Raw genomic sequence first — 25,354 nt, forward strand, 5'->3', positions numbered from 1 at the left:
AACATTGTACAGTCATCAGTGATCACCCCACTTCTGCCCTTTTCATGGAAGGAAGGTTACTGATGAAGCTGCTATAAACCATTGGACGGACTCCCACGGGATTCTGAGGAGGTCATTTGTTCCAATCCCTGCAAATGATGTGCTGCGATTGGGACACGGACCTCCAACAACACAACCATTTTCCTTTGTGGGATCTATGACTGTAGACAGTGGAGAGTTTTCCCCTCGATGCCCATTGACTTCAGTTTTACCAGAGCCCCTTAATGTCATACACAATCAAATATGCCTCGATACCAATGACTGTCACTCACCTACCTCTGGAACTCAGCTCTTTAGTCCAGGTTTGGGCCAAGGCTGTGGTGAGGTATTGGGCCAAGTGGGATCAGTGAGTTTCACTTGATAACACTGTCAGTGACGTCTTCCATCAATTTACTGATGATTGACAGGAATCGGATCCATTGGATTTGTCCAGCTTTTTATGAACGAACGCATCTGAGCAATTTTCCACATTGTTGGGTAGATGCCAATGTTGTAACTGCAGTGGAACGGTTTGGCTAGAGGCACAGCTGGTTCTGGAGCACAGGTCTCCAGCATTACAATTGAGATGTTATCTGGCCCCCTAACCTTTGTCTAAACCAATGCTCTCAGCCATGTCTTGATACCACATGAAGCAACTGAATTGACTGGAGACAGGCTTCTGTGACGGAGGGGGTCTCAGGGGAAGCTGGGGTAGGTCATTTATTCTGCCCCTCTTTGTGATTGCATTACAATGAAGAAATTTTAGTTAAGTAAAATCAGGAACATATTGCATGAATCACAAAGTTTGTGATTCTCCATGATAGATTTTTGGTCTTTGGTTATTAGAGGATTATGGGGATCAGGTAGGAGAACGGGGTTACCAGCCTAGGTCTATAAAATTGGAGGTAACCTGCTTCATTACCAACTACATCAACTTCTCATCAAGATCTGGATAACTGAAGACATACCAGCAGACTGTAGAGACTCAGCAATCGTTACCATCTACAAAAGGAAAGGTGATCGATCTGAATGCGGAAACTATCGTGGAATTTCCCTGTTAGCAACAGCAGGAAAGATCCTCACCCGCATCATGAACAACCGGCTCAAGCCTTTAGCCGAGAAGATCCTTCCAGAGACGCAAGCCGGTTTTAGACCATCACGTGGAGCAATCGACATGATCTTCACAATGTGACAACTGCAAGAAAAATGTCCTGAACAACTTCAACCTTTGCACATGGCATTCATCGACCTCACCAAAGCCTTTGACTCGGTAGCAAGGGAACTCCTATGGGATGTCCTATCCACCTATGGATGCCCTGAAAAGTACATTTGAATCCTGAGACTCCTCCACGATGGCATGCTTGCCACATTCATGGTCAGCAACAGTAACTGTGAGCCTTTTCAAGTCAAATCAGGAGTAAAACAGGGATGCGTGATTGCCCCAACTTTGTTCACCATCTTCATTGCGACAATCATCCACATCAAGGACAATCTACCCCCAGGAATTGAAATTATCAACAGAACAGATGGCAGACTTTTCAATCTTGCCCGTCTCAAGTCCAAAAACAAGACATCCACAAATTCCCTCACCGAATTCCAATATGCAGACGACAACTGTGTTGCAGGTCTCTCAGAAAACCACCTACAACAGATTCTGACTGCCTTCAACCGTGCATACACAAAACTTGGACTTACCATCAATTCCAAGAAGACTCAAATCATCTACCAACCATTACAAACTGAGACAAATCGGATAGAACCATCAATCCAACTTGGCGAAACAACCCTGGAAAATGTGGACCACTTCCCATATCTTGGAAGTTACCTCTCCTCCAATGTCGACCTTAATGACGAGATCCAACATCGTCTTAAATGCACTGGAACAGCTTTTGGACGTCTCCGAACAAGAGTCTTTCATGATCTTGACATCCGAACAGACACTAAAATGTTAGTGTACAAAGCAGTGGTGATCCCAACACTCCTGTATGCATCAGAAACTTGGACAACATACCGACGACATCTGAAGGCACTTGAAAAGTTCCATCAGCATTGTCTTTGAAATATCTTAAGTATCAGCTGGGAAGATAGAAGAACCAACGTCAGCATGCTAAATGAAGCAAAAACAACAAGCATTGAAGCCTACGTTATCAAGAACCAACCAAGATGGAGCGATCATGTCATTCGGATGAAAGATGAACGTCTGCCGAAACAAATCTTCTACTCCCAGCTTAAAGTAGGCAAACGTAAAAGAGGCGGACAACAGAAGAGATTCAAAGATGTCTTAAAAGCCAACATGAAATGTAACATCGACATCAACAATTGGGAAACCAATGCCAAGGACAGGAAACTCTGGCAAACCATCATCTGAGAAGGAACAGCAACCTTCAAGGAAAAGAGAAGAAAATGGAAGGAGAGGCAGCAACAACCAAAGCCTGATCTGCCATCTGGAACTACCTGTCCTGAATGCGGAAGAACTTTCAGAGCCAAGATTGGACTCATAAGCCACTTGAGAGCCCATAAACAGATCAACAGAACGAAGACCATCATCCTCGACCTCGAGGGATAGCCACGACGACGACAATGAGGATCAGGTAGGAGAATGGGTTTAACACCAAGATGAGGTCAACCTCAGACTCTGCAACATATTCCTGCTCCTCATTTTTATGGGGCCCTTTATGCTTTTGACTGAGTAACGCATGAATGGCCCTGAACATAGAGAGTGTGCAATTCAGCATACACACGTGGTCTGCTGATCGAAAGATCCAGGGTGCAGGTCCTCCACCCAGTTACAAATACCTGACTCATAGACACCCCATACATATGAACAAGCCTTCGGGAGATTCGTGGGCTGGAGAGCGAGGGATTTACTGGCTGCTGTGGGGCTGCAGGCATCTTTTGCCAGGTGGGAGCAGGGACTTCCATGTGCCTTCTCTCCGCACCCTCCCCTTTCACACCCCCCCCCCCCCCCCCGAGCACTAACCGGGGGGCTGGGTCGTGCTGAGCAGAGCTGGGAGCGCTGAGCAGACTCACTGAGTCAGTGAGACCAGCTGGTGGCTGCTCGTCCCACGCCTGCTCACACTCCTGTCACAGTTGTTACTGTTCATCTCCAACTCACAAACAGTTCAGGTTACGAACAGCTCCCAGGAACAGAACCCTGTTATAACCTGGGGACTGCCTGTATGTCTCTGCCAGGTCCCTGAAAGGCTCCAAGGGCTAAAGGTTTGACTTTGATCATCTCCGCTAACAGGATTATCAGGCACTACGTCTTCCAGGAGTGTGCATGTATCTGACACGACACACTGAATCTCTGAGGATACCAGCGTGCAGACACGATGTGGGAGCTCAGCCCCCATCTGTTGACCCTACTTCATGGGCAGTCCCTCCTGCCAACTGTGCCCACCTGCTGCTTTCTAACTGGCTCTCCCAGCAAACCTCTGCTGATCCTGCCTGAGGAATCAAGCTCGGCTTTGTTCAACATCTGGGAGTATTCTCCCCAAGAAAAGCAAGCAGGATATCTTCAGGATCAAAGAGGATCCCAGATGATATTCCTGCTGTCGAAAATTCTTTACCTAAAACATCAACAAAAAAAAAGCTAGTTAAGGTGTTAAGTATTTGTACTTAATTATTTGTACAGGTTAAGAACAGATAGAATCTCTGTTTTACTCCCTGCTGGACTTAATTCTATGTTTGTTCAAATTTACCTTTGTTTGAATTTAAACATGCAGAAGAACATAACCTCCTCAACTCACACTGCGTGAAGTGAGCAAACAGTGTGGAACTTTTTATCAATGGGAATTCTGAATGTGCCAAGTTCAAATGGTTCAATAAAGCACTGCAGATTATGGTGTATTGCCAGTGGAATTATGATTATTTCATTTGAGACAAATTCAGAATCAAATAGTAGGCTGTAATTGCAGTAAAATCTCATGAGATTTCTTGATGAAATATATTTAATTGCTTTAAGTTCTAAATAAAATTAAGTTCACTGTGCAACCTTAAGCAAAAATGTGCTTCAATTATCTGGCTTAGACCCCAAGAATGACAGATGGGCTCATTTAGGATCAATAGAATAATTGATAATAACTGAACATTATTGTTGATGCAAATACAATGACTCAAATATTTACAATTTAAAAAAAATAAATTTCCACAAGCCATTCTTTTTAGAAAGATTAGTTTTCCATTTTACCAGCATTAATCAGATTAAAAACCAATTTGGAAAAATATACCAGAGAGGTTCACAATGGAAAAAACATTTGTCTGAGAAGCAGTGTTGACACTATTTATAATATTATGATGGAGGAAGTTGTGTAATAATAATTACTCATGATTTGATGTTTTATTTGGTGCACTAACTACCATCTGCTGCTAATATAAAGCTGATATATCTTTACAGAGACATTTCACCACAGTACCATTATTGAACCAGTAGCTACATTACTCAGCATGAACACTTTGTTGGTTCTTCCAATAGCACTGACAGATTTAAAGGCGGGAGGCAAGGGGTATCTTGGTGGAAGAAGCGCAGGCAGATGCATCTGGGTCTCAGCCCAGGACCAAGAGCTGACAAAATCTGAGAGAATCTGACTTCATCCAGGGTTCACCAAGTTGTACCATCTACTGAAGCCCAACCAGCATTGTAACGATCCTGCTTAATGTTCTGAAGGGCACCCATACACCGAGTTTTTTTTTGTGTAGGTGGCATTGGTTACATTGGTTAAATCAGGCAGCCCTTGGCCTACTGAAAGGCAAAACTATTTATAAGAGAGAGCAGAGCTGAATGATTAATCTGGTCATTTGGCCTCAACAGAGAAAGCACAGGAGGAGAAAGATTGGGAAAGAGAAACAGGCAAGGCTTAAAGGCAGATGAACAAACACCAGCTGACAAGACTTTTATTTAAAATCTGACAATATGCTATGGATGGACTATCATGTAACTTTTCTCACAATACATTGGCTTTGTGCATCCCCAAACACAGGGCAACGATCTCATCGAACAAGGCAAAGCACATTCAATGGCACATCACTGTTGAGTTTCCCCTATCAACACTCTTGGCTCCACAACAACCAAAAGAACCACATAAATGCCCATTTAAACTAAATGAGGTTGGAGCTGGTCATGCAGTGCTGAGTGTATCACCTCCTAACTTTCTGAACCCTCAGCCCCACCAACAGTGGGAGAAACTTGAATTTTGTAGTGTTTTTTCTAACTTTGGGATCTCTCAGATCTGTAAACAAAAGGTAGCATTTTGAAATGCAGAATTAGTAGGGGCGATACACACTGTGAGGTCACACAAACAGCAGAGGTACATGAGGACTTTTTTTAATATAAGCATTGTGCGTGAGGAAAATGCTAGACAGGGCATCAGGAGAAATCAACTACTCTTTCAGTATGGTGAGGGGGATTACTTTAAGATCACCTCAGCTGGAGCTTTTGAGTTAGTCTCTTATTCAAAAGAATACTGGCAATGCATCATTTCTTCAGTACCAGGAACAAGCCAGCTGTGTGATAGAAAGCTCCTCCATTTGCCTTGTTGGGTGCAGTAGCAGCAAACCAATGCAGCTCAATATCATTCAGGTCAAAGCAGTACAGTTTAACTGTACCACATACAGTAACATAAACCTAAACCCTCCCCATGCTTCGTAACTGACACTGCAGCAGGTGCCAAGTCTTCTTCAGTAACACTTCCCAAACTCCACCAACTGGAAGGAAAAATGGGTAGCAGATGTAACAAAAGACCAGCCCCTCCAAATCATACACCACCTTAATTTAAACACATCTTCATTGCTGGGTCACAATCTGAGAGCTTCTTACCTCACTGCTGTGGTAGTACCTTCAATGCATGAACTGCAACAAAGCAAGATGTTAATTGGCTGCTGAGTATCAGCTGATCTGATGCATCCCAAATTAGGAAGGAATTTAAATATAAAGGTATAAATTTAAAGGGACGTCACATCGTCAGTTTAAATGTATTATTTTGTTTTGTTTCGGAATGTTAAATCGCTATCAAACTGGAAAGGTGAAAAATTAATATAAAGATGGGCTAGTTCAAAGGGAGCAACAAATTAATAACAAAAAAAGGGAATTTTCTCTCCTACCTTCGAGGAGAAGATAAAGGAACTTGAAAGCCTGGACGACAAGACTCAAGAATAGCTTCTTCCCCACTGCAATCAGACTTCTGAACCAATGACTTCTTTCAAACCCCCTTCTCAATGGTGCTGCCACATTCTCAAACACCTGCTTCTACCTCTTCCCTCATTGTCCCCTTAGCATATTTTTTGCACTACTTCAGATTGCACTACTATACTGTGCACCATTCTGCTGTTTTGTGCTTAATGCTATATTTATGGTTGTGTTTATTATTACCAATATGCACTGTTTACTCTGTGAGCTTCACGCAAGCAAGGAATTTCATTGCACCCTGGTGTATATGACAATAAACTAACCTTAATCTAGAAAAGAAGTAGAAGGTTTTTTAGATCATGGATGGGCCAGTGTGACCTATTGCTGCAATTCTGGCGATATGTGGTGACCTGCTCAGTGGGAAGAGTCTCCAGGCGAACAAACTCCTAGTCAGGAACGCCAAGCTTCAGGGGCAGCTGGAGCCACAGCTGGGCATGAACGAGGCCAAGGTCCTCCTGGATGATGCTTTCCTGGAACAGTCACCAGGCAGCCAGGAAAAGTTCAGGATAGCAAGTTTATGGGCATCTGAAAAGCACAGTAACCTTCAGAGTGTGCGCCACTTTCAAACCAGCCCTTGCATTTGACGTGGGTGGGGGGTGATGACATCTTGGAAAACTGCAGGCCGCACCCAGGCAGCAGGAGGTGAGGACAGCACAGCAGGAAATAACAGTGTCAAAGTGCACTGTGAGGGGCGTTTCATAGTTAGGGGTGCAGACCGTCCATGGGAGCCCTGCATACTGCGTAGCCTCCCTGTCGCCAGGACGAAGCAGCATAGGAGGTTGCAAAGTGTTTTGCGGTGGGAAGTGAGTGCAACAGAAGTACACTTCAGTCTCATCACACAGAGAGGTCAGAAAGTGAGGTCCTTCAGTCAAAAGCTGGGGAAGATGCTGGGGTTGAAAATGGAACCTCAAAGGTAGTAATTCTGAATTACCTGCCAGCGAGAGTGGAAATAGGAAAATGAGGAACAATGCGTGGCTTGGGGAATAGTGTAGGAGGGCAGGCTGCAGATTCTTGGGGAATTGGGACCATTTGTGAGGCAGGAGGAGGCACCTGTAAAAGCTGGAACACTGCACCCCAACAGGACTTCAATCAATGACCTTACAAGGTTCTCTAATTTGGGTGGGGGAGGTTTAAACTAAGTTGACAACTAGATGGGCACCAATATGTATGGGTGGAAAAGAGGAACAAGGAGCACAAATGAAACAGCACTAGAAGTTGAACTGGCACAGTTTTGGATGGGAGCAGATGAAGAGACTAAAAGACTGAGATGGCACAGCTGGTAGAACTACTGCCTCACACTTCCAGCAACTGGGTTCAGTTCTGGTCTCTAGTGCTGCCTGTGTGGAGATTATGTTATGGGGCCTTCCTCCGGGTGCACGTTTCCTCCCATATCCCAAAGATGTGCAGGGTGGTAAGTTAATTAACCACGTGAAGGTGGTTGGTAGGAGATGGAGAAAGTTGATGGGATTGTGGGGAGAAGAGGTCACAGAGAAAATCAGTGGGGAAGTAGATTGGTTCTTTGAACTGGCATAGACTTTGATGGGCCAAATGGCCTCCTTCTCTGTTGTAAGAAAATGAGGAGAAAAACAAAGACAGGACTCGTGTTCACACCAATAAACATGTATCAGATCTGTTCACGCATGTTTTGGTGTGTTTGTGCCCACCCTATCACTGGAATTGGATCAGGTTCTTGTGCATGATACACCTTGGCTTGGCCATCATCATCTGGCATCATTCACATACATAATGACATCCGACGGAAATTGGATCCAAGAGTTGACCTTTGTTTTTATCTCACAGTCAAACTGGGAGCAAAGCTACCTGTCAAACAGTTATGAATTAAACTCTCTGACACTCTAATGTTTTACTCTCTGCGACGTTTTTACTGCTCTGTTTATGGCTAATGCCATTTCTGGGTCTCAGAGTCAAATTAATGTAATCACTTGTCACATGTACGCTGTGATCTCTGCAGACTCACTGTGGTATGGGTTGGGGGTGGGAGTTAGTCACTCAAGTCACTCAAGACATGAGTACTTCTTCATTGCCCCTCCTGTTTTCCTTTATTCCAGGCCAGTCTTGTGCACCTTGCAGTGAGTCCCTTTATCTGGAGCATACAAAGCCCGAGCATACCATCTCACAAGCCACCCACCTGCTCAGGCCAACAAGCACCTTCTGCCTTACCTGTGGGAGAGTCTGCAGGTTAACACATCACCCTCATCAGTCATCTCAGAACCCAGGGAAATGGAGTGCAACCAAGTCATCCTCAATTTCTTTCTGTATCGTTATATCAATCCTGAGGAACTGCCTAAAAATGTGAGTTTGAAATAAATTGTTCTTTAAGAAATCAGTGGTTTCTAATTTTCTTTTTTCAGAATTACTCTGTCTTCTTGCAACCTGGTGTTAGGTCAGCTGATCATGGAATTAAATCAATATAATAGTTGGTCTATAATGAAAAAATACTCTTTAGTATTAAATATTAGTTTTACATATTTTAAGGTCAGTAAATGACAACAGAACTGTTTTGGAAACAGCATTTTAATCTGACAATACTATCTTTTACCTTAAATATATAATATGAATGTGTATGAAAGCAGAAGAATTGATTTCAAATTAACTTTTAATAAAAAACATTTCTTCACAGTATTGTTGCATTTATAAGTAAACTAGTGGCATTTTTCTCAATCTGGTAGCTCACATCATAGCAAAGAGCCAGTGAAATAAATTTTTGGTAAGAAATCAAAAGCAATTATGCTAATTAAAAGTTCACTTTTACTGGCAGAGGTGAACAGATGAAAGTAATGTGGTTTTATATCACAGTACCAATGTAACAGAGCATGGAACTGAATCAGGCATTCCCACCAACATGAATCCTTTCTGATGATCTGTTCTGATCGAAGGTCATCAATCTGAAACATCAACTCTGTTCTCTCTCTACAAATGTTGCCTGATCTTTTGATTATTTCCAGTATTTTCTTATACATAAATATTTTAAAAACTCCAGTAATATTTCTGTATTGTGGCAAAACACAACAAATTACAATGTCTCACTTTCCTAAGATAAACTTATCAGACACAATAATATTGATCATAATGGTCTAACATTTCCTTTGCAATGTCCAGAACTATTGTTTTTACATATCATATACATATATGATGAAATATATATATTATGTTTTTGCAACTTCCAAATTATATTCAATCCTCAATAGTTGCACTTTTTTTTTTAATTTTCAGGAATTTATCAACTCCAAACTTGTTTGGATACCTTCATTTATTTTTCCTATCTGAGACCTGGAGGACAAGATTGATGTTAACCATGTTCTTGTATTCTGATATAGTTATATAGCAGCTCCCTTCCATAATTTTCAAATATTTCTCTCTAATGTCCAGAAATTAGGTAGGATTAAAAGCTATAGATCACTCCACTGCATTCTGAAATTCACTAAGTTCTACAATAAAATAGATCATTACTGAAAAGATCATAGTGTTGAGATCAAATGAAGTTGTCATTTTACTCTGAAATTTAAAACTGATGTTACAGTTGCAACTTGATAAAGGTTGCATGGGATTTTAAAATTGTGACATAAGGCAATCTACTTTCTTGACTTGGATGATTATAGTAAGTTTTGGTTGAATTTCAGACAATCATGTAACAAAAAACATTGGCACAAAGGACTTTGATTTTCTTTGTTTGCCAAGTTAATAAAATCATCTTCCTGTGCAATTTTTTGTACATCATGTCTCTGAGTAACTTAGTCATGGTTCAATAAGAATGCAAAGCTTATAATGAGTACTTCACGAAATGTATTTATCCTTTCTTTGATGATACTGATCATTATCACACGCCGGAAACATGCATTGAGCCATAACACTTATGCATGGCTGAGTCAAATATAAATGGGCAAAATGTGGCTCAGTTCAAGTATATAAAACTGGTCAGGATAACCTTTTCCTCCTTTATCAAATAGATGTTTGTTCATGGTTTGGTTGGTAAAATGTACCCAGTTGATGGAAGTAAATTTGATGGACAGCCTGGAGGAATGAATGCCCAAGCTCATGAACTTAAATTGTCAATTGATTCAGTGGAATGGATCCTATTATTGAACTTCCGACTTGAGATTTGCAAATGATGTTTTAAGTGTTACTTATAATTAGCATCTGTCCTCCATACGGATGAAGGATCTATACGATAATCTACAGCATTGCCAAAATAAGACTTGATTTATTCAAAAGATCTTCCAATTATAAGAAAACATGCTGTAAATTATTATGGACTACTTGTAAATTGCTCATATTTGTCTTAAGAGAATAATGTTTAAATTTCGTGGAGGCTGATTCAAATCCTTTTGCCGACAAGTCAAAAAATATACTATTGTTTAAATTCCAAATGGAAAACATTTTTTAGATGTGCACACATTTCCAGACCAGCCAATTGAGAATAGCAATCCATTAATAAATGCAGACACTCATAAAGAACATGCTATGAAGAAGCTCAAGGAATTAAAGACAAAAAAATGTGGCTGAGAAGAGGTGAACTGTACATTGAGACCCAATTTGCTGACCTCAGTTCTTAAATAAGCTAAGCTTTGCAAATTTACCTTTAAATATTTAGGACACCCTAAATAAATGAATACATGATAAAATCTGTTAATAGTAAAGAAATGGGCCATCTATTTCATACTTTTAGAGGTTACATTTTAACTTCAGATGTACCAAGCCAATCAAAAGAAAAATCAGGTGGCATGTCTAACAGATGACAGATTTGCAAAGGCAAGCTTACTGTTTTTGGATGTTACTTAAAAATTACCTGTGGGAAGGAAATGGAGTAATGAAGGCTTTCCAAATATTTAAAACGATATAAAAATCCATAAGCTAAGGATGAAGTACGAAATAGAGATTTTTTATGGCATTTTTCAGGAATGTACCAATATTCAGCTAATGGAGAATCAGTAGCTTTATCATCAAAAGAGACCGCAGATGCTGAAATCTAGAACAAAAATAGAACACTGGAAAAAATCAGTGGATCACGCAGCATCTGTGATGCAAGTTCTTGACCCATTTTAGGTCAAGACCTTGCATCAGGACTGAGAGGGAACAGGGATGATTGCCAATGTATAGCAGTACGTAGGGTGAGAGATAAAGGCTGGTAGGTGATAGGTGGAACCAAATGGGGAAGGGACGATGGGCAGATGTAACCAGGTGGGTGAGGGGTAGGTGGGACAGAGGCTGACAGGTGATAGATGGCCCCACCTATCACTTGCCAGCCTCTGTCCCACCTCCCCCACTTGGTTCCACCTATCACCTACAAGCCTCTATCCCACTCCCTATGTACTGGTATATACTGGCAATCTATCTTGCTCCCTCTTAGTCCTGATGCAGCGTCTTGACCCAAAACGTTGACTAATGCCTTTTGCCTCCAAAGGTGCTGCCTGACCCACTGAATTCTTCCAAAGATTTATCATCAACATGCTCTGTGTCATAAGTACAGCAGGAGTTACCCATATTAGTTGAGGACTGCCTGGCAGAAATAATTTAATTTGATTTTCTGAGGGCATTTCAGTAATACTTCATGCATAGGGCTTATAGATAATGATTAAAATTCACAGGATTGATTTCAAATTAGGTAACTGAATTGTAAACTGGCGTTGCTGATGGTGACTGCACTTCTGTGTTTTAGGTCCTGTTGCTCATCATACCACTTATTATAGGTACGCAGGTGCAGGATTCATTTACGGAATATTTGAAAAATGCTGCAAAGAATTACCCAGAGACTGCCTGTCAGCACTGGTAAATTGATGTAAGATTTACAATTACTCGTGATGTTAAGTTTGGTGGGAAAGTGAGCTGCAAGGAGGATGCAAGGAGTCTGCAAATGAATAAAATGGCAAATGGAAAAATTTGAGATTATTTTGGTAGGAAAATAGAAATCATTTTTTTCATCTGATGGGAATTCTGCAAATGTTAGAATACTGTGAAGTGCAGAAAGTTAACATACAGGTATAGCAGGACCTTCCAAAACAAAGTGGATCCCTGGCCTTTATTTCAAGGGGTTTGGAGTACAGCGTATGGGAAGTCTTTATGTATCTGTGCAGAGCTTTGGTTAAATCATACCTGGAGACTTATGTGCTGTTTGGATCTCTGTAACTAAGGAAAGATCTGTTTGCATAGGTTCACTTGAGGAGTTTCGGGTATGAAGGAGCTGTGCTATGAGAGGAGATTTAGTAGGATGGGCCACTTCTATCTGGTGTAAGGGAAAATACAAGTAATCTGATTGAAGCATGTAAGTTTCTGAGACAGAATTTCAAGGCAGACATTCTGAAACAGTTTCCTTTAACTGGAGAGTTTAGAAACAGAAGGCATGGTGTAAAAAGATAAGTTCACAGTCTTGGGAATGAGGCTAGGAGAAATTCTTTTATTCAGAGGGTTATGAGTCTCTGTAATGCTTTACCCAAGAGCTGTGGATGCTCTGATATTGATTATATTTGGGGTTAAGACAGTTAGATTTTGAACAATAAGAGAATCAAGGGATGTATAGATCAGCAGGAATGTGAACTTGAGGATAAACCATGATTTTATTAAATGACAGAACTGGCCCAAACAGCAGCTGGCTAGAGAATTCATGCATTTGTTTTCTTTGGAGGATTCTTGCATGGATTATTAGTGTGGCTGCTCTTTAAATACATTGGAGGAGGCAATACTTGGATCCTGTGCTTGAGGAACACAGGTGTAGAGTAAATCCATGTTCAAAATGATTATTTTCTTCCCCCAACTGTATATATTGCAGAGTAACAACATTAATACTTCAAAACAGATCTGGATCTGGGTAAACAGCAAGACAGAAATACATTTTGAAGTTATAAATTAAATATAGGCATAGATAAGGTTCATAGAGTTAGATTTTGCCTTCACTGAATGACAAAGCTTAGCACCAGCCCTTGTAGAACCTATTCAAATTTCATTCCAAGAATTCAATGCCTGGGTTTTATGATGAATGAAAGATCTGCTGCATCTTATTAGGGCCCAACCAGTAAAGACAAAACATCTATCTCCAGGGCTTTTTTTGAATCCAAGGAAATGTAGTTTATGGAGTGCAAGCATTTAAGGTTAATTAGTCAAAATATTAGAAGGGGTGGAGAAAATGTGGTGATGTTTTCCTCTGAAGATTAAGTAATGAAGGATTGCTACAATATTAGAAGTTCTAGGAAGTGATAAGTGTGTGCAAGCACAGCAATGGCCAGGCCTGGAGTTCTGTGCACAGTTCAGTCAGCTATTCCACACCATTAATACCGACACATTGAAGACAAGAAAACTGATGACTGACAAGACATTGCAGGATAGACTTTTCCCTTCACTGACTGTGATATAAATAGCCACAATGCCTAAAGGAAGTTTGGACAGAGAGACGCGAGCTGCAACGCGAGTCTACCTGACTTTGCTCCATGAGCAGCCCCCATGTGATCCTTTCTGCCATGTGTATGCACAAGAAAATCTGCCCTCTCACTGCAAGGAGACATTTTAAGAACCTATGAGAACAGAAAACTCAAAGGAGTTAGAAAATAATTACTTAACAGAATAGATCAATTGAACCCTAATGATATGTTTCCGATTATCACAAAAATTAAGAGCCAGGAATACAGCTCAGGGAGAGGAGACAGATTATAATGACTTACGCATTAGCAAACTTGCAGAATGCCTAGTAAACTGGTAGAATCAAAGTGCGGAAAAGATCAAGGAAGAATTGGATATTTGAGCGTTGGCAATTGGAAAGTAATTATCTCCAGGGCTAGCTAGAAAGACCATACAGGGGTTTCTAGGCCTATGTAATTTTTGTATACTCCTTTATGTTTCGTTTTGACCAAAAGGGGTGAGGTTTGGCTAAAGATTTCTTCTGTCTTTTTTCATTTGTCATTGATAATATAACTTGCATAATGTAGCAGTGAATTTGTCCACATCACAACACATTTAAAAACCCTGAACAAAGATCTGCAGCAACAACTGAACTACTTTGCACACTAGACCAGTATTTTGGGTGGATTTCAAATGGACTTTATTTTTTAAAAAATGCAAATGTTGGTTGCTGCTTCGCTCTAAACAAACCCAACAACTGTTTGATTGGTTCAAGTGTGCCAACAATGATGATATTAACACTTTATACTGTCATTTTCAAGTAATTCATAGAGCTAGAATAGGCTAATTCCTGGGATGAGAGGGTTGTCCTATCAAGAGGGACTGGGCAGTTTGGGTCTGTATTCCTTGGGATTTGGAAGAATGACAGGTGACCTTATTCAAACATGCAAGATCCTAAGGGCGCTTGACAGATATTTCCACTAGTGGGAGAGTCATGAACAAGGGACATAGCTACAAAATAAGGGGTAGATCATTTAAAAATGAAGTTCGTAGAAACTTCTACCCCTAGAGGGTTGTGAATCTCTAGAATTGTCTACCCCCAAGATCGGTGGAGGCAGATCATTAGATAAATTTAAAGTGGAGATAGGTAAATATTTGAAAGATCGAGGAATTGAGGGTTATGGGGAAGTGGCACAGAGGAGGAGTTGAGGCCAGCATAGATCAGCCATGATCATTCTGAATGGCTGGGCAGGCTTGAGAGGCCATTTGGTCTACTCCTGCTCCTATTGTGTTCTTGTGAAAGAGAGGTCAAAGTATTTCCCTTCTTTCCAAGCAAATCATGTACATTTAGCAATATGGAAGATCATGGCTGCTGGCAATGCACTGCATGAATAAGTTATTGGCTTGGAAATCCTTTCTTGTGGAAATTAATAAGCCTAACTTTTCCACTTCATGAAATAATAACTATATATGTTTCAACAACTTGCTAAAAGCTGCTGTCTATTTGGTCACCAGACATTGGGTACAAGCACTTCAAATGTTTTTTTAACATTAACAATCATCTCTAAAGAGCAGAATTTACAGTAAATTTTTTCCAGCTTGATTAATGGTCATTGTAAAGTGCACTGATGTTCAGTGACCACAATCAATGATACGTGATTCCACATATGGCTCAACAAGCTTTGCAATGTTTAGGTGGCTTCACTACAGACACTTCATTGTATTTATATATACTTTACATATTCTTCTGTATAACAACCATTTTGCACTCAAATTCAGACATGTAATTTAGGTATCTAGAGAAATGTTACATTTACAAAAAGAATGTAAAAAGGCAGCATAAGTTACTAGAAAAAAAGTTACACTTTAACTGATTGTTTGTGACATCATATATACATATTAGTTTGGCAGATGAACATTCAATGTTCCACCACTTGTTTAAAGCAGTAGTAAATTTCCATCACTAGTAGTATATTTTCACTTGGAGAAGTATTACATTCATTACTCCATTTGTCACATTATACCAAGACCCAGAATTGTGCTTTAGAATTCCCAAAGTACGAAAACCAACCAACTCAAGAAGGCTTTCAAGTGCAAACCAAATGTTCCATGTGATTGTCTTCATTTGGTGGCTTTGATGGATTTTTCAGTGGTTGTATTCTGGTGAAATTCTGCAGCTCGATCCCCAGCTCCAATATCCACATTTTCCTTCTCAGGGATGGCCTCTAGGCTTCGCCTTGTCTTGGATGATTCTGCATTCCCAGTGCCTGGCTTATTCAGACCACAAGACACTGCAGCATAATGGATTTGCTTCAGGTTGTCCAATGCTTCAATCTTAGCATGTTTCAGCAGATCAGCTTGCCCCTGTAGACAATAAATAGTTCACAAACCCTAAATTAAACAAATAGTTGATGTATGCACCAAGTGCACAAAGCAAAGATACAGGAGGGAAACTCTGAGATAGTGTGTTACTTTGTTCGTATGTCGATCTTATTGGTCCCGTGCATCATGGAATCAAGAGCACTGCCTTAAATGTTAACAAAGCATCATGTGGCAGTGAAGAGGCTTTGTCCTCGAAGAGCCCCTCCATTCCCTGACAGCTGGCAAAGTTGACAGCAGAGTTCTATCAATTGTAAAAGCTAAATCTGATTTGTGGTGGATTTTAAATATCTCTGCCATTCAGAAATAACTAAAAACTGTTACAATTGGTATAAATAAGAAATAAAAAATTAAAATGAAGTTAACTAAAATGCTAAAAAAAAATGATTAACTATATTAAAGTAAAACAAAATAATTTTAGGTCAGTAATTTTGCTTCCTCGTCCTCTGCTATTCTCACTAAAATGAATGAGGGTGTCAGATCCCTTGCCAGATCCAACTTGGCAAAGATCTGAGAGATTACTCCAAAATGTAATGCTGAGGAATCCTAGGAAGATTCCATTGATCAACTTCTTGTCAAGTCTCTGGACTCAATGAAGAAAACAATTAAATATAGTAAATGAGGTGGTAAGGTTGGCCTCGTAATGTTTTCCTGGATGGAATGAAATAAATTTGTCCTCATCTAAAATTACTGTGTGACTAGCATTACAAGTTACCCAAAATTAATCATGGTTAAGCCATTACAAAGATATGCCTAATTTCCACTTTAAATGTATTGTATATTTGAAACAAGTATTTATGCTAGCTAGGTTGGAGATTTGTGTTTCATAGTCCTAACCAAAACTAAGGGTTGAGGTGGTGAATTTTACTTTAAAATCTGATCATACCAAGTAACTCCTCAAAGTTTATTCTTTAAAAGTTGGTCTGATTATTGTAGAAATATGAGATAAGAGATTGCATCTGGGTTCCACATCCCCTAATGATTTATGTTCTATTGGAAGTGATAGATATTTTCATTAGTTACATGGATTACTGCTGGAAAATGATTGTTGACAGAGGGAAGGGGTGAGAAGGAAGGAAAAGTTTCTGAGCTTGGATTCTAACTCCAGTAAATATGCTTAGTGAAGTGGACCACATAACTGAATCAGTGCGTTCAGCAACACTAAGCATCCCTTCACCTACTCTGAAGCAGAAGCACAAATAAACAAGGATATGACGACCACAAATAAGTCATGGATCACTTAAAATTAAAATATGTGAAATGGTTGCAGCGTGAAACAAGATGTACAAGTCTGGTTTAGGTGATTATTTAGAATCAGTTCTGAACTCCACTGGTAAAAAAAAGTGAAAGGGTGATGGGGAAGCTTGTATCTATAAACCAATGAACATAACCAAATGGCTTGACATATGGAAGAAAGAATTTTACTAATAAGCTATATTGCTTGCATTATTTATTTTTAAATGGTTGCTGAAGATTTCGATCACAGTTCATTACTCCTAAATGAAAAATGGCTATGGGATTTTTATGTGCACATTGCATAAAAGCAAACTTACCTGGGGCATATTGCTTTTATAAGAACATAAGAAATAGGCTAGTCAGCTCCTCAAGCCTCCTCCGCCATGGAGTAAGATCATGGCTGATTCAATCATGATCTCAACATCATCTTCCCACTCTCTTCCTACAAGTCCCGGCTCCCTTGTAGTTTAAATGTCTGTCAAAGTCTGCCTTGCATATATTCAGTGATTCTGTCTCTTCCAGCACTCAGGAGTAAAGGATTCCAGAGGCACAACCCCCAGAGAGAAGAAATACCTCATTTTGGTTTCAAACAGGCTTGTCTTTATTCTGAAAATATGTTCCCTATTTCTAGATACCTCCACTAGTAGAAATGTCCTCTCAGCATCCACTCTATCAATCCCTCTCTGAATCTTATTTCTTTCAACATGGTCTCTTCTCATTCTGCTCAACTCCAATGAGCATAGGCCCAACCTGCTCAACATTTCTTCATCTGTCCACTACTTCATGCCAGGAAACAACCTACTGAATCTGATCTGTACTACCTCCAAAACAGCACACAATAGTCCAGGTGCAGTCTTAGCACCACCTTATAACAGTGCACCAACATTTCCTTTCTTTTATACACTATTCACTGCACAAAAAAAGTCAACATTATTTTAGCCTTTCTAATTACTCATTGTACCTGCATGCCAATCTGTTGTGTTTCATGCACCAGGGCCGCCAGACCGCACTGCACTGAAGCATTTTGTAGTCTCACTCTATTTAGATAATAATTTCTCATTTCATTCTTCTTTTCAGAGTGGATAACCTCACATTTGTCCATATTATACTCCATCTGCCAACTTCCTGCCAGCTTATTCACGTTGAACTGTCTGCTGAAATTGGAACTTTTGTGTGGAACTTTTGAACATGGACATTAATTCACAGAAAAAGTAGGAGCACATCATTCAGGATTTGGAAATGAGACAGTGATTAACAGGTTTGCACTGTTACATCAAGGTCTTGCAGGCTGCTTCTGGTAGTCTTATTATTCCAATGCTTAGCAGTGTGGAAAATGAATCACTTGACTAATCATGGACTTTATAATTAGGTCCTTTTTGAGTGGCATGCAGTAACCTCTGGCCTGCACTTTGTGGTGGTTTGGGGTTACTCATGGCACAGGAGTTGACTGTGCCTGATGACAGAATGATCCAAAAGGAACTGCTCAGGTCCCCTTTTTGGCCAATGATTCTCTGTGTAACTTTTTTAAAACTGTTTTTTGTCCAATTTCACAATTTTATGAGGAGATGAGTCAACATTTGTTTATTGTGCCAAGAAGGGGTGAAATCCCATGGCTAGTCAAATGTGTTTTCCAATCACAGCGAAAAGCAAACTGCTGAAGGAACTCAGCGAGTTGGGCAGAATCTATGTGGAGGGGAAAGGAGTTGTCAATGTTTCGGGTCGAGACCCTGCATCAGGACAGAGAGTGGAGAGAGAAGATAGCCAGTAAACAGAGGAGGGAAGGAGGGGTGAGACAGGGGCCAAAAGGCGCTAGGTGGACTGAGGAGGGGTGAGGGATGATGGGCAGAAGGCACCAGGTGGAGGAGGGGAGAGGTAGAGTTGGGAGGCGGAGGCAGGTGGGTGATAAGCGGAAGCAGGCAAGGCAAAATGGGAAAAGAACAAGCCAGGTGAGGGGAGGGGAGGGGAGGGTGAAGGTGGAGACAGAGGCTGGATGGCAATAAGTGGGGACACAAAGGCTACAAGTGCTGGAATCTGATAAATAAGGAAAGTGATAATGAAGGGTAGATGGAACCAAATGGGGAGGGGATACAGTGAGTAAAATGTGTGGGTAGTAGGTGGAACCACCAGGAGGGGGAGGGGGACCAAATGGGTGACGGGGCACTGGGGGGGGGGGGGGGGGGGGGGGGAGGGGGCAGGGTGGTATAGGAAAGAGAACAAAAATGGGTGGATCGGAAGGAGGGGGGGATAGGAGGTGAAGGTTACCTGAAATTGGTGAATTCTATGTTCATACCATTGGGTTGGAGACTATCCAGGCAGGATACGTATTGTTCTTCTAGTTTGCATTGGGCTTCACCCTGGCAGTGGTGAAGGCTGAGGACAGATAGGTTGGTGTGGGAATGGGAAGGGGGGTTGAAATGGCATACAACCTGGAAATTGGGATGGCCATTGCAGACCAAGTGCAGGTGCTCTGCAAACCGGTGGCCGAGTCTACACCTGGTCTCGCTGATGATGAGAAGGCCACACCGGGAGCACCAAATGTAGTAGGCGATGCATTTGAATCTTTGCCTCACCTAGAAGGTCCCTGGATGGTGATGAGGGAAGAGATGTAGGAACATGTGTTGCACCTTCTGCAGTTGCAGGAGAAAGTGCTCAGGGTTAGGGAGGGATGGGTTGGGAGGGATGAGCAGATCACAGAGTCACGGAGGGAGTGGTCCGTGCGGAAGGTGGAAAGAAATGGGGAAGGGAAGATATGGCTGGTGGTGGGATCCTGCTGCAGGTGGCAGAAATGACAAAGTTTGATGCGCTAGATGTGGAGGGGATCTCTATCTCTGATCTGTTTAGAGGAGGGGTGGTGAGAGCATAAATCCAGCAAATTGTTTAAATGCGAGTAAGCGCTCTGTCAACCACAGTAGAGGGGAACTCATATTTCCTGAAGAAGGCATTTTAACTATTTTAACATTTTAATGGAATTATTATTTAATAATTTTTGAATCATTGCCAATGTTAATGACAGCTCGTAAGATTGGGATGGGGCCTCACTGTCTATCATGGTAACTCTGGGGAGGCAGCCTGCCAATTATGTTGTGGGAGGACCTCACACTAGAGCAGGTTTTCAGAGCAAGTGATGTCAGCAAAAGATCCATCCCATTATTTTACAGAGCATATCAACTATATGAAGGAAAAGTAATTTTAGCCTAATATCTGCTTTAGACTTGTGACCATCTGTGCTTATTTAAAAAGTGATTTCTACCAGACTTTCAGAAGTAGAATTGCATCCTTATTAGTTGGGGATGTTCTTTCTTGTTTGAAAAGTAACTAAATTGTTTTCATTTTTAGATGATACTTGGCTGGAAACTGGACTTGTTTGTGCCCATTTTATGTAGGTAAATCGCAAATACTTGTCCATTTTGAAGCATTTTCGGCACAGATCTTGCCAACTGGAAAATTGGTCTGGGCACTTCCAGCATTCAACTTGTCAGATTTCTTCATCTGTTATATTGTCCCCAAGTGATGATGTCAGCCACGTGCATGGGTCATTTTAATTTTTAACGACACACATTGGGTCAAGCGGTCATGAACCACAACCTTTGTAATTAACACACAATAAAATAAGGAGTACATCAGGCTGAAATTGGTGAAATATGCGTGATTTAAAGTGTCCCTGCTGGAATATTATTATCTTCAAAGAATCCTCCCATGGAACTTTTTTAAAGTAAATAAGTCAATGTTATCAGGCCTCTGTAAAAATGCAGGCCTATGAATGGGTAGGCGTGATTTGCCAAGCCCTCTACCTGTGGACTTGCTGGATGCCGCTGATCGCGGGAGCTTAGGTCACCCCAGATTACAGACTCTGAGTGCCTTCCCACCCTGATGTTATCACTGCCTCCTCCACCTGCCATGGGTCAGCAGCTGTCTCACAAGCAGTTGTCACCTGTGAAGAGCGCAGGTCGGGGTTTAACACACTTAATAGGATGCAATAAACAATGATAACTTCTTAAAGAAGCATGTCTTAATTCTGTGATTTTTCTTTGTGATTTAGCACTGGTGCACCAAAAATTTCTAAGCCATCTTTTTAAATTGTGACAGGTTTACCATTGCAAGGATAAAGTTTAATTGATTTGTCTCAAAACTTTTAAATAAACAAGTTGTTATAATTAAAGACATGTGAATGGCTTCTAACTCTCTGATCCTCCTGCATGAAAAGAACTCGGGAAACACAATAAATGGAAAGTAGAAACGTCTTGGAATACAATAACCGCAGTGACATCAAAACATTCTTTTGTCTGGAAATGTTTTCTATTTTCACATGTTGAGATGGGTTTGATATCCTATTCATCATTTACTCACAAGATGCATGCTAGACCTTGGTTGATGGCAGTGTGGGAAACCGGTGGAGAAAAGATCACGGTGAGGGAGCAAATCAGAGGATTTGGGACAAGATCTTAGGGACAGAAGGTTAAGGGAGTAGCATTGTGGGAGAAGCAGGAGGGTGATGGGGGACAGGTGTTTGGGGGGGGGGGGAGGGGGATTGGGAGAGAGGATGATTGAGGAGAAAGTTGTGGGGGGTCCAGTGAGAAGTTCAGGGGTTGGGAGCAGATCACTGTGGGGCTGGGGATGTGAAGTGGACGAAGTGGACCAGGAGGATATTGGGGTGAGTGGTGGGGAATGGTGATGGGGACATCAGAGGGTCCAGAGAAGATCATGGAATAAGAGCAGATTGGAACAAGGTAGGGAAAACTGTGAAGGAAGCTGGGTGGTTGGAATTATTGGGGATACTGGAGCGAATAGAGTGGGGAGGGGATTGTGGGGGGCGGGGAAGAATGATCAGTGGGGTGGAAGCAATGAAAAATTGTTGGGGTGAGGGATGCAGAGAGTGATCTGAGGAACCATGGAGCAAATCAGAAGGGAGCACAAACCAATCTCAGGGTATGGGAGGGAATGCTTGTGTGACGGGAGGGTGGGGGGGAATTAAGAAAATCACTGAGAACCAGTATAGAAAACAGGAACATATTTCAGCGAAGATCAACTCATCCTCAAAGATTCTTTACTACTGAATATCCCAGCAGTGATGCAGAATCAGGCCTAAATTATCTGGATCAGACCTGCTTCTGCAGCGTGAGCCATTTGTAAATCAGGTATACACTGTAAACAAAAAAGTCATCACAGACTGGTAGAGCACCAGAGGAGGCCAATCACCTCATGTCCATGCTGCTCTCTTCCAGAACAATGCTCTAGTTCCACTGACCAGCCCTCTCTCTGTGGCCTTACAAATTATTCTCTGCCATATATTAATTCAATTCCCTCTTGAAGAACATAGCATAGCCTGCATTCCAAATTCCAACCACATGCTGCAAAAGAGTTTTTCCTCATGTCTCTGTTAATTCTCTTGATCTTTATTTTGTTCCTTTTATCTATCCTTGTAACTGTGGCCCCTCATCCCAGAAACCATTCTTGTAAATCTTTCCTGGACCCTTTACGTCCTTCCTATAATGTAGTAGCTGGAGTTGAACACAATATTCCAGTTAAGGCTGCACCAGTGTTTTATTAAAATTCAGCATGACTTTTCTGCTTTGGTACTTTATGCTTCTATTGATAAAGTCCAGAATATTTAACTGCTTTCTCAACCAGCCCTGCCATTTTCAATGACTTGTGCACACATACCCCCAGGTCTCTTTGCTTCTGTACCCTTTTAGAACTGCATCTTTTATTCTATTTTGCATCAATCATGCGTTAAATGCCAATTGATGGCACAACAAATCCCAACGGGCCTCAATGCAAAGACATGTCATATGTACAGAGGACTTCACTGAAATACAAGGATGCAAGGCAGTGGGTTGCACATAGCATCTGATCACATTTAGAGATCATGTTTCCATTTAAAAATTGTACTCTGCAGCAGAATTTCTTGGCCCTTACACTTTAGAAATATACTCAAGCATGTAACTCTGCAACACTTGTCCTTTTGCTAAGAGAAACTCAGACCGTCCCTCCCCCTTGCCAACCACCCCAGCACTGTCACATTATTTACTCTTTATAATGAGCAGATAGAGTCAAACCAAAAGAAGGTTTCATTTCAGCCACACTTAAGAGAGTTATAGATAAAGGATGAAAACAGGCTATGTAGCCCACCAAGTCCATGCCAACCATCAAGCACTCATTTTTACACTATCCTAACCCAATTTATCTTCCCCACCTTTCCATTAACTTTTCCCAGAGTCTACCACTCCTCTACGCACTCGGGCAATATACAGTGTCCAATTAACCTACTAACTTGCACATCTTTCGAGTGTGGGAGGAAACCAAAGCACCCAAAGGAAATGGGGAGAACATGCAAACTCTGCTACTGTCAGAAGGTTGGGGGATAAATCTCACTACAAGGACTTAAACACAAAAAGATGGTAAACTGAGGCCTTCTACTCTTCCAGGTGGTAAGAAATCTCAAACTATTTCAAAGAACAGTTGGAAAGGCATCCCTGGCATCTTGTCTATATCTTACCTAACAGGACTAAAAAGCAGATTTGATCATTTTCACACTGCTGTTTGTGGGATGTTCTATGTGCAAGTTGGCTGTTACATTCTTGACATCATAGCATCGCTTTAAAAGTACTTCACTGGATCTGAAGCCCTATGGGACATGCTCAAAAGGATGTGAATGCTGCACAGTAATTCTATTCTTGCTTTCTCTATATCAACTCAGACATGCTTTACTCAGGACGAGATGCTCCATATCTGATCTGACTGAATTTAAATGGGATGACCAGCCTGGAAATTTATTGCAGAGTGCAACATTTGTGCGTGTCATGAAATGCTGTTTCTTAGGAGTTTTTCCTTCCAGACCCTCAGATGAACAGGGGCACCCAAACAGGCACAATCAATGCCTTCCAAAGCACGTAATGCACATCTAGACATTCCTTCAACGACTTTCATTGGTCTGTGCATGGCCTACAGATGGCATGGGCCATCATTCAGAAGAGAACCTTCAGAATGCACGTGGGACTTGCTTCTGTTCCCTGGAAACTGATTTTAAGCAGGTCTACCCTGCCTTAAAAATATCTCCAACACCCTGTTGATCGATGCTCTGACTCCCCACTCCAAGCATTTTTCCATTCACCTGACCTGCCCAAATCCAGATCTGTGACCCTCCTGTTTCCTTACTCCCACTCCAGCACAACAGAGAACCACTGAAAAAAATAATTTGTTGATTTGACCCAGTTTCCCTATTTCTTTTATAATGCCAAAGAATCTTCAGGCCACCAGCTGTAGTATTGTTATTAAGCTCTTTCAATTATGAAGATTGGCACTGCAATTACTTCACAAATTCCCACTTACATCAAAAAGCTATCAGGTGGAGTCAAACAGCACTACCATGTAACTACTGCGCCATAGAATAAATCATTCCTGTGCAATTTATCAGCAATAGTGGTTCATTGAAAAGAAACTGTATTTTAAATGGTTTTCACTTGCTGTTTGTGGAAACAGTTGGATATTTCAATTCATCATTCTTAAAACAAACCTACTTGTCTGAATATCAGTGACAGTTTTATTAATAATACATTAAAAAGACAGAGAGATAAAAGAAATGATAGTTAACTGTCCATCAGAATACCAGTGGACTTCCTTCCTCCCATCTTCCCCTCCACTTAAGAAACATCAATTTATTTTCCAAGTTTGTCTACATAATATTAATATTGTAGATCACTGTTAATTCACATATTCTATTTTGTTTTTTTTAAAACATGAAGCCTTTTGAGAATAGAAGAGAGTAATTGACAGATTGCCTCAGGGATCAGTTCCAGGATCATAACAGTGTTCATCCACTGTCCTGGGAAACATCTATCACTTAGCCAACCTGTAAGACTGAGTAGCTAATCAATCATTTCATTGCTGTGTTCCCAAAGGGTAGTCAATAGTCATCATGTTTCATTCATTAGAGAAGTAACTACACTTGATGAAGAATTTTATTGGCTATAAAGTGATTGGGATGCTCTGAGATCATTTAAGTTGTTCTATAAATGCATATTCTTCCCTTTATTTTGGATAAGTAGAGTTAAATGAATTGGGCTCATAAGTGGCATATGTTATTTAATGTGGACAAGTAAAGAATGATGTGACTGGTGAGGGGAACTATAATTGAGTTACGGAAGGCTATATGATTTATGAAAGGAGTGTGGGACTACTACTAGCTAACTT

At 41.0% G+C, this 25,354-nt stretch overlaps 1 protein-coding gene across 3 annotated transcripts in view; it reads right to left on the reverse strand.

Moving 5' to 3' along the window:
• Positions 1-8,801: 8,801 nt before the first annotated feature.
• Positions 8,802-25,354, reverse strand: part of LOC127570378 (inactive phospholipase C-like protein 2) — a 215,368-nt gene continuing 198,815 nt past the window's right edge. For all 3 annotated transcript variants that reach the window (XM_052015895.1, XM_052015894.1, XM_052015896.1), the window contains one exon: positions 8,802-15,913. In XM_052015895.1, coding sequence (XP_051871855.1) covers positions 15,671-15,913 — 243 coding nt within the window. In that variant the 3' untranslated portion in view covers positions 8,802-15,670. The remainder of the gene's footprint in view (positions 15,914-25,354) is intronic.

Source organism: Pristis pectinata, chromosome 5 (genome assembly GCF_009764475.1).
Source record: "Pristis pectinata isolate sPriPec2 chromosome 5, sPriPec2.1.pri, whole genome shotgun sequence".
Taxonomy (NCBI): domain Eukaryota; kingdom Metazoa; phylum Chordata; class Chondrichthyes; order Rhinopristiformes; family Pristidae; genus Pristis; species Pristis pectinata.